Genomic DNA, 9,899 nt, shown 5'->3' with positions numbered 1-9,899 from the left:
ATAAATGGTGATAAATCACTTAAGAAAGGTTAAATAGAAAGAAAATTTTATTTGGGAACTGTGAAAAATGGCACCACAAAGGTTTTGCCCCCTTTGGTTATACCACTACCTGGCCTGGCCTATGGACTGAGTGTTGCTGGAGTGCTAGTGAGTTGGGTCATTCACTCAGTACACAAATATGAGGCCTGTTGCAGAGTCATTTTTATTAAATGCATTTATTCATTGTTGCTTCCAATGATCTTGTATTCTTACACTGATTTATTTATGTTTATCACATTGCACTTTGGATGTGGACTGATGTCTGTGGTAAACTGCAAATGAATTACCCATATGAGATAAATAAAGTTTTCTGAATCTGAATCACATTTGCACACAAGAAGAAAATCCTGATGCCTTTACAAGTCACACTAGTCTATCTTTTTTTTTTTTTTTCCAGAACTACATGTGATGACCTGTTGTGGAAGATCATACTTCCAACCACTAGATGGCACCATATTCCATCCAGGTTTGGTGTCCTGCTCCATCATCTCAGCCTCTAACCTGAAGAAGACAGCGGCAAACACAGACAATCCTGGAGGACTTGTTTTGGGGGATTTTTTTTAACCCTTTATTTCAGATCTATGACAAATCCTGCCTTAACTACCAAGGATAATGGCCACTAAGAATAAAGTCATTGTAACAGGTGAGATATTTCTACTGGAAACAGACTTGTTTCTGTTATAATACTGTACATTTTTTACACCTGTCTCTGAGCTACACATTTAATATTAATAATAACATGTAATAACGATGCATGTGTTTTTATTCTAACAGCTTATGGCACAGGTTTTAAAGATATTAAAGTGTACCTGCAGAAATGTGAATAACTGTAAATCAGATCATCTGTGTCTATATTAAAAATCATGTGACCAAAATTAAAAATTAACTCAATGCAACCTTTAGACTTTGACATAACAACTGTATTCACATCCATCCTTATCACTTATCTCCTGACAGATAAGCATCCTCATTCACTGTACCTACTGTTATCATTCCTGCAGTTAAAAACCATGCTTGATCCTCATTTACTTTATGTTATTTGCAGGGTTTGAGCCTTTTGGTGAGCACACAGTGAACTCCAGCTGGGTGGCCGTCCAGGTAATCACTAACCTGCATATTTACAAAGGGAGATGCAGCTGTAAAATCACATGTTCTGATAAAATTCGTCTCAGCACATTCATCAGGCTATGTCACATTGTACATCCAAAAATACATATATGAGTATAAAATGAATTTTAGCAATAAAAATAAGTAAGTCCTTTTAAATTTGAATATCGGCTAAAATTTGCTTAGAGGTCTTATTTATGTCTTTGTGCATAAGAAATCAATCTAAGTGAATCCCCAAAGGAACTTTGTGTTGGTAAATGCAAGTTATGCAAATTTACAGGATTTCAGTTCTGTTGCAACATGCTGATGGTCATATGAACTATGTTTTCAGCTCAAAAATGTCCAATTTCATCACAATTAATGCTATATTTTCATGTCACAAATGGGTCAAGTTATATTTGAACTGAATTTACCTGAAAAACAAATGTTCTATTCTTTTAGATTCCCCAATTTTTCTATTCTACATATCACATGTTTTATTTTTACAGGTTGCAATATGGAGTATGGTGCTGATCTATCCTGCCTATGTTACGCCAATACATACATTAAGAATGTCACACGTCACTTTTTAAATCAACAGTTTTCTAATAATAAGCATTTTTATCAAGAAATAACAATTCCATATTGTTATCTACTCTTTAGTATGATGATAAACTATACAATAAATAATTCTGATCCTAGTTTTTGCACAGGGATCATTTGTGGAAACGGTGACATGGCTGCCGAGCATCGGTATGATGGGATCCGTAACAACCATGTCACATCCGTCCACTGACACATTTAGTGTTTTTGTGTCAGCTGTTATTGTTTTAGATCCACAATACTAACATTTATAAATAAGAGGATAATTAGCAATAGTAAGTCTATAAGTTTATTACTAATAAAGTACTGGTACTGACCAGATCATCATGGGTAATGTCACATCCGTCCACCAGCAAAAGTTTTCACATACACGTGCTATTCAAAATCCAATATTTCTGAAAATATAGCTTCCACTGTCAAATAATATCAGTAGTCTGAGCACAAATGTATTAGCATTATTTCAACACAGTTCTATGCATTTCTTACAACTTTTTTTTTTTTTTCTTTGACAAAAATGGCCACTCATTTGACCCCGTAAGTAAATTTTAGCCGATGTATGAATATAAAATGAAATTAAGCAATAAAAGTAAGTCCTTTTACATTTGTATATACAGTTCTCTGCACAAGTCTTTTGCAGGGTTGTAATGGGGGTGTGTCTTAATTTCTAACGAGAAATGTGCAGGAAATATGTGTAAAGCATTGAAACACACACATTAAAACAGAAACCAGAACTAAGCATCTTCTGCGGGTAAAGTCAGTATTTAATGTGACCTCCATTTGGATTCAGTATATCTTCATCTCTCTCAGGTCGAATGTCTGGATGTTTTCTTAAATGATCTTGTGTTATATTACACACTTTCAGACATGGTCTTTTATGCTTTTTTCTGTCCTGATTATCCTATGTGGCTTCTACAATCTTCATATTTTTTTCTGAAATGCATGACCACACATACACATTCTCAGTTTTTGTAGTAATATATGTTCAAGTGAAGTATACAGCAAATATGTAATCAGTGTTAAAAACAAATGCATGAAGGTGTATGATATAACAATTTTTTTTTTTAATCAATTTTTTTTATTTGTTTTCATTGTGCATCTCAGAAGTACAATACAAAAGAAAACAAAACAAAAAAAAAATCACATTTTATAACACAAGATTCTGTGACACACAAAGTATAAACCCCACCCCCCCAGAACCAGTGGCGACCACCATACTAACCCAGTCTGGATCTCAGAATACGAAAACCAACTAATAAAGACAAATACATGTATATAGATGAAAGAGGATAGAATTTACAGATATAAACAGAACAGTGATCGGGAAAGTCGTAGACAATTATGTTGCACTCTTTCTTTAACCATAAAATAAACACCATCCCACATATTAAGCGTTTTTCGACTGGCTGCATGCATCCAGGCCACTGACCTCTCCATCATAACTATATCTAGAAAACAATTGATCCGTTGTTGCCGTGATAAAGTATGAGCCGGCTGCCATCTCAATGCCAGCATTTTCTTGGCAGCAGTGAGAGCAGCCCATAATATACGCCTTTGCTGAAGAGAAAGTTCAAAGGTGGAGTCATCATTAAGCAGAAGTAAAGATGGTGATAATCTCCAGCATATCACTCAAAGTGACAGAGATTTGCTTCCAAAAATCATACACATCAGGACACTCCCAATACATATGATAACATAAGATTATTGAAGAAAACATCCAGACAGTCAACCCAAGAGAGTTGAAGATTTACTGAATCCAAATGGAAGTCACACTAAATACAGAATTTGTTTCTGATATATTTTTGTGTGTGTTTCAATGCTGTGCATATATTTCCTGCATATTTCTCAACAGAAGTAAAGACACACAGCCATTAAAATTCTACAACAAGAACAAAGCTAAAAGCTGCTTAAGACTTTTGCACAGAACTGTATACAAATTTGACTTTAAAATTATTCTTGACGACATTTCAGTCCAGGGTACAGACAGAGATTCTAATATTTTTGCTATATTAATTCAATATGCATACCTTTGTAATATCTGCCTCTGCCAAACTTGAGGTGCTGTAAAAATACATTCCCGCATAATGTCTGGCAGTGACTGAATGTAACCATATTTAAAAAACAATTTTTAAAAAAAGCATTTTTTTAATATCTTTATAGGAAGATTATTGAGTAGATGTGCCTCATTTAAAGCTTAGCTATATTAAATGTACTGTAAAAACACACCCCTACATGATTTCTGACAGCAAATGGTAGACTTTAATGCTAAATAGCCGCTATACTGACTCTTTCCTGTTTTGATGCACTGTATATGGTCGCGGAAAAAATTATTAGACCATCAGAAGTCATCAAAAACAATCGTTATGCAATCAAGTACTAACTCCTGTGTGTATCATGTGACTAAAACAGACAGAAAAGAAAACATGGAATGCCTAAAAGCACTGTTTTAGGCAGTACAATGCCATAGATATTGATGTAAGAACTGAAGTGATTTTGGTTATTATCAAGAAAACATGGAAAATGGATAGATATCAGCTCTGAAATTAAACTCTTATGAGCTATTTTTGTTGTTATCATTATATTTGTCCAAACAAATGTACCTTTAGTTGTACCAGGCATTAAAATAAACAAGAAATTGAAGAATACAGATGGTCTAAAAATGCAGAAAATACGTTTTATTTCACAGTTCTTTTAGTACAGTATCTTTGCGAGTTTGCTCCCTCGTGGTTAAAACATAACCATGTGTGCAAAAGTAACAGCAAAACACCAGTAATAACAAATTCCATTGTGTGTCAGGAGGTATTTGTTCTAACTGCTGAGGGTTCTCTTGGTAAATGTTTAATGTGTGTCCTCAGGAACTGGAGCGATTAGGACTGGGTGAGGAGATAGACCTTCATGTGTGTGAGGTTCCTGTTGAATATCAGGCTGTTCAAAATCTGCTGCCTTCCATGTGGAAAGAGCACCAGCCTCAGGTAATAAAAAATATACAGTATCACATATCATAAATGAGGCTAAACTTCACACTCACTGTAAAAAATATCCTGTTGTTTTTACAGAAAAAAACTGGCAGCTGTGGTTTCCAGAACAATACTGTAAAAAACACATCCAACTGTAAACATATTTACGGAGTAACATGTAGATTTAACATTTTAAACATGTAGATTTAACACTGGATTTAAATGGCAAATGGACTGCACTTATTCAGTGCATTTTATAAACCTTTATGGTGTCCAAAGCCACCAGGTCAATTTAGGTTCAGTATCTTCCATGGACACTTTGACATATGTACAGTCTGAGCCAGGAGTCGAACCACCAACCCTTTGGTTATTGGACGACCCGCTCTACCAACTCTACCAACCCATTCATTTACAAATTTAAAATGTTAAATTGTTAAATGTTTACTTTTTTGTAACTTTTTTATACATATATATATATAAAAAAGCAAATATGCCATTATTTCAACATTATGGTTTTGCAATTTAAACGGCACCACATTGTATTTCAATTTACAGTTTTATTTTCTAAAAACAATAGAAATACATAATTTCTACACACAAATCTGGTTTTGTTGACATACTCTTCCTGTAAAAACTACAGCTGTATTTGATTCAATCGTTAACACAAAAATCCTTTCAAATAAACAACTTTGCATTGTATTGTCACTTACAGTTTTTTTATGTTGCAATTTTACAACTTTTTGGTGTTAATTCTACAGTCATTTTTTACAGCGCTCTTACCACTACTCTGCTTCTGTGTTGTCATCAGTTAGTCGTCCACGTCGGTGTTTCTGGATTAGCCAAAAAGGTCACTCTGGAGCAGTGCGGCCACAACAAGGGCTACAAACGTCTGGACAACTGTAATTTCTGCCCAGCTTCAAGTTGTTGCATGGAGAATGGTCCAGACTGCATCAGCTCAGTGTTGGACATGGAGACAGTCTGCAAAAGAGTCCGTGAGTCTGGCATCGATGTGGCTGTGACTGTATCAAAGGATGCAGGGAGGTAAAGCACTGAATTCATGCTTATTCTACATAAGGGGTGTCAAACTCATCTTAGTTCAAGGGCCATATTTAGCCCAACACAATCTCAAGTGGGCCGGACCAGTAAAATAATAACATAATAACCTATAAATAATGACAATTACAAGCTTTTCTCTATGTTTTAGAGTGAAAAATTTTAAATTACATAATGAAATGTTTTTAAATCTGCAATCTATCCTTTAAAAAATGTGAATAACATGAACAACCTGAAATTTCTGGAGAAAAATAAGTGCAATTTTAACAATATTATGTCTCAGTGTATCATCTACACATGTGCATTACAATTTACAGATCCCAGTGGATCTACAAATGCACAAAACATTTAATAAAAGGCAGAATATTGGTTAAATTACACTTATTTGTCTTAAGACATTTAAGGTTGTTCATGTTATTCACATTTTATTGTGAACGGATAGTTTGTAAGTGTAAATATTTTCAATTATTTTAATTTTTTTTTTTTTTTACAGGAAAACAAAAAGAAAAAATTGGAGTTGTCATTATTTATGGGTTATAATGATAGTATTTTACTGGTCCAACCTGCTTGAGATCAATTTTAGCTGAATGTGGACCCTGAGCTAAAATGACTTTGAAACCATTGACTGTTAATATCTTCAGTGTAATTTTTGCTCTTTGTAAATTCATCTCACGGGCCGGATTGGACCCTTTGACGGGCTGGTTTTGGCCCCTGGCCCGTATGTTTGACACCTCTGTTCTAAATGATCATATTTTTCCTTTCTTCTGTTATATTATAGTGCTCTACAATTTCTTAGAAAATATCTGCTTCAGACATTATATGTGCTAAATCTTACATACTTGAATAAGATGAATCAGACAACAAATTAGAAAAGTGCTGGTTAGTTCATGTTTTCATATATATAGTGGTGTGTTATTACACATATATGTTGGTTTATGTACATTTATACAATAGATTTATAAATGTTCCACTAGAAAGAACCTGAAAATTTAATGTACTGTAATGTGCAGACACTGTTTTGAGGTAGATCTGGTAGCTCTGAGACAAACATTCCTTTTGTTTTGAATAAAACCCATTCTCTCATTAATTCTCAGAATTTCACATTTTGGCCCAAGACTGTATCTTAGAAACTACAACGAACTAACACTTTTGACTTAATTTTTCTTTATTAGTGACTTAGATTAGGTCAAGTTTAACTACTTTTCTTCTGGAAGCAGTTTACTTAAAGACCAATGTTATAATATATACAGCAATTACGCTAGATCAAGGTTATAATAGTTTTGGATTTTTCATTATGTTTAGTTTTATTTAGTTTTGACTTTTTTTTCTCTAATTCAGTTAGTTTTAATTCGTTGTCAGAGCAGGTTTGCTAGTTTTTATTAGTTTTCGTTATTTTCTAAATGCTTAGTTTTAGTTTAGTTTTAGTTTTTTTTATATCTTTTCTCTTCTTCTCCATCGTATTCAAATAAACCCCAGACAGGACTCTGCTGCTTTCTCCCAACTTTAGTCTCATGTTTCCAGGTAGAGTGGGAACGAGAAGATGACTCTAAACCATAAGTGATGAGAAGTGATGGACTGTTGAATATCATATGGTGCCAGCAGCTAAAATTGCTTGAGGGAAATAAATCGATTTTATATCAATCCGACATTGACAAAGACGAAAACGAGGGGAGTTTTATCCACAATTTTTATACGTTTTAGTTAGTTTTGTAAACACACAATACAGTTTCAGTTAGCTATCGTTTTTTTCTTTTAATTATAGTTTTTATTTATTTCAGTTAACAAAAATGTTTTTAGAATTCTAGTTTTCGTCAATTTGTTAGTTTTCGTTAATGATCATAACCTTGCACTAGATACAGTGTTTTGAAGTTACTATGAAAACACGGTTCTAAACTACAGCAAAATACTGAAGAAAAATCCAAAATAGAGAAATATAGTGAGCCTTTGTAGAAAATAAATTAGATTTCAAATTGCAGCAACCTACTCTACCAGTTTTGTTAGGAGATCTTCCTGATGATTTGGCAATAAATGAGAAATAACTTCTAAAAATCTTTGGTGCTGCAGCAAAAAAAACAATCACTTGAAAAATGGCTTCAACTTGATCCACCTGTGCTGGAGGACTAGTTGAAAATTGTTGATGAAATTCACAAAATGGAGAAATTAACATTTATGCAGAGGCTGCAAGCTGAACTTTATGTTATAAGGTGGGGCGAATGGATTCATTTTTCTAAAGAGAATTAATGTGTGGTTTGTCTCATCGTCCTGTGAAGTGTTGTGTGAACTGCTGCTCTAAAAATTAGAATGTGTAACTTGATTGCTGTTTCATAACTGTAGCCTGAATTATCCTTTCCATTAGATTAGGACTATTGTCTATTGTCGATTGTTGTTTGTTATGTTCTGTATAACAAAATATAAGTAACTAATAAAAACTAAGTGTCAAAAAAAAGAAAATATATTAGAATTAGTTTGTAATAAATTATCTGATTGACAGTGGACCTGTGACGTAAAATTCTAAGAAGGTTTAAAAGACAAAAAAGTCATATACCAGCAAGAAATGTCAGTTGAGTTTACTGCAAAATTTCAGATTTCAGTGTTTTTCATGATTAGTTTAGAAAATTTATGGGAAATTTCCTACAGATCAACAGTCAAAAGGGTAATATTTAACTTGCACCTTTAAAAAAAAAAAAAAAAGCCTGTCTTATTTGTTATTGTTGCAACATTTCACTTGTATAGTCTTAAACAGTTTGAAGAGCTTTTTTTATTTTTATTCTTTATTTTTTTTTAAATTTACTTCCAGTGCATTTTTATTATTTTTGTTTCACCGCATTTTTATTTCACTACCACACAGAACACAATTCTTCCAATTAATATAATACATATTGTGGTAATAAATAATTTGCTTTAAATAAACTACTGACATCCAAATACTGCACTAATTTCTATTTTCATGTTGGAAATACAGAAATGACTATTGTTTATGTCTTACAATACATTCAGAACAGACAGAGGTATTTAGTATTTCACAGTTGACTCACAGGTTTTGCCACGAAATTCTTGGTTTCACCTTTTTAAAAGTGTAAATATAATAATAAAAAGCTGATAACGTCTTTCTACCTTTGGCTTCCTGTCAGGTATCTGTGTGACTACACCTACTACACGTCTCTGTACCTGGGCCAGGGTCGATCCGCCTTCATCCACGTGCCTCCGTTAGGAAAACCCTACAGCAGTCAGGACCTGGGTCGAGCCCTTCAGGCCATCGTCCAGGAAATGATGAAACTGCCGGAGCTGAAAAACACTGAAGAGGGCCCCGAACACAATGAGCACTGCAATCACACACATTAACACCACCATGATAAATAACTAAGGAACAAGTGGACTTGAATACGGGGCTTAAATATTTATAAAACCTGTGAGTTTTTAATAAGTGAAGACAATGGATTACTTACTCCAGAAAATAATGGCATGAATTTAATACTAGTGGTGCAAAACAGGGAGTTGTTGTGTCTGAAATGGGTGTTTTTAATAGAAATCCTCCGTGTTGTTGTAGTTCATAACACGCAGAAGGTTGCAAGTCTATTTTGGACAACACACTGATTTCAAAATGTGGTTATTGTAGATTTAATCAGACATCAGCTTCACAGATAGACTTTGACCAAGGCTGACTTCAGATGGATACCGACCTAAATGTATCTGTGGCACAAAGCAACAGTTCTTGACTAAAAAGGATTGAGTTAATCTACACATTTTTCCACATCAAAAAACATGGCCAATTGTAGTTATCTCCACCCAAAGAACTTTTATTTTCAGGACAACTTTATCAATTAACAGGACTTTTTTACTGGTACAAGTCAGTATTGACGAAGAGATTTTAGAAAAAAAATAAAAAATACTGCTCCTTATTTTTGCAGATCTTGGCTTTTAGCTATGTAGCTCAGAAAGGAGGAAAAGGTGTTGGGTCATTCCATATGAAATCAACAGATTTTAAGAAAATTTCCCACCTGACCCTCTCAGATTTTTCTAAATTTTTACATACTTCTAGTACATTATATATGATGGGAAAATCCAAAATTTCAAGACTTAATTTTAAATAGTTCCAAAGTTATGACCATTTGAAGTAGGTAGGGGATACCCTAAGATTGCGACCAAAATTAAGACTTGAAATTT

General features: G+C 33.7%; 1 protein-coding gene across 1 annotated transcript; it reads left to right on the top strand.

Annotated features, from left to right (window-relative positions):
• Positions 1-501: 501 nt before the first annotated feature.
• Positions 502-9,625, top strand: pgpep1 (pyroglutamyl-peptidase I). The gene is made up of 5 exons (XM_030161396.1): positions 502-682; positions 1,085-1,137; positions 4,581-4,697; positions 5,491-5,723; positions 8,867-9,625. The coding sequence occupies exons 1-5, from the start codon at positions 652-654 to the stop codon at positions 9,075-9,077; spliced, it is 645 nt and encodes a 214-aa protein (XP_030017256.1). The 5' UTR covers positions 502-651; the 3' UTR covers positions 9,078-9,625.
• The last annotated feature ends 274 nt before the right edge of the window (positions 9,626-9,899 follow it).

Source organism: Sphaeramia orbicularis, chromosome 17, assembly GCF_902148855.1.
Source record: "Sphaeramia orbicularis chromosome 17, fSphaOr1.1, whole genome shotgun sequence".
Classification (NCBI taxonomy): domain Eukaryota; kingdom Metazoa; phylum Chordata; class Actinopteri; order Kurtiformes; family Apogonidae; genus Sphaeramia; species Sphaeramia orbicularis.
This window is presented reverse-complemented; position numbering and strand designations above follow the sequence as displayed.

Coding starts and splice junctions, on each gene's coding strand:
- pgpep1 (XM_030161396.1), top strand. CDS start 652: ATGGCCACTAAGAATAAAGTCATTGTAACAG. Junction 683..1,084: donor GAATAAAGTCATTGTAACAG/GTGAGATATTTC, acceptor TGTTATTTGCAG/GGTTTGAGCCTTTTGGTGAG. Junction 4,698..5,490: donor GGAAAGAGCACCAGCCTCAG/GTAATAAAAAAT, acceptor TGTTGTCATCAG/TTAGTCGTCCACGTCGGTGT.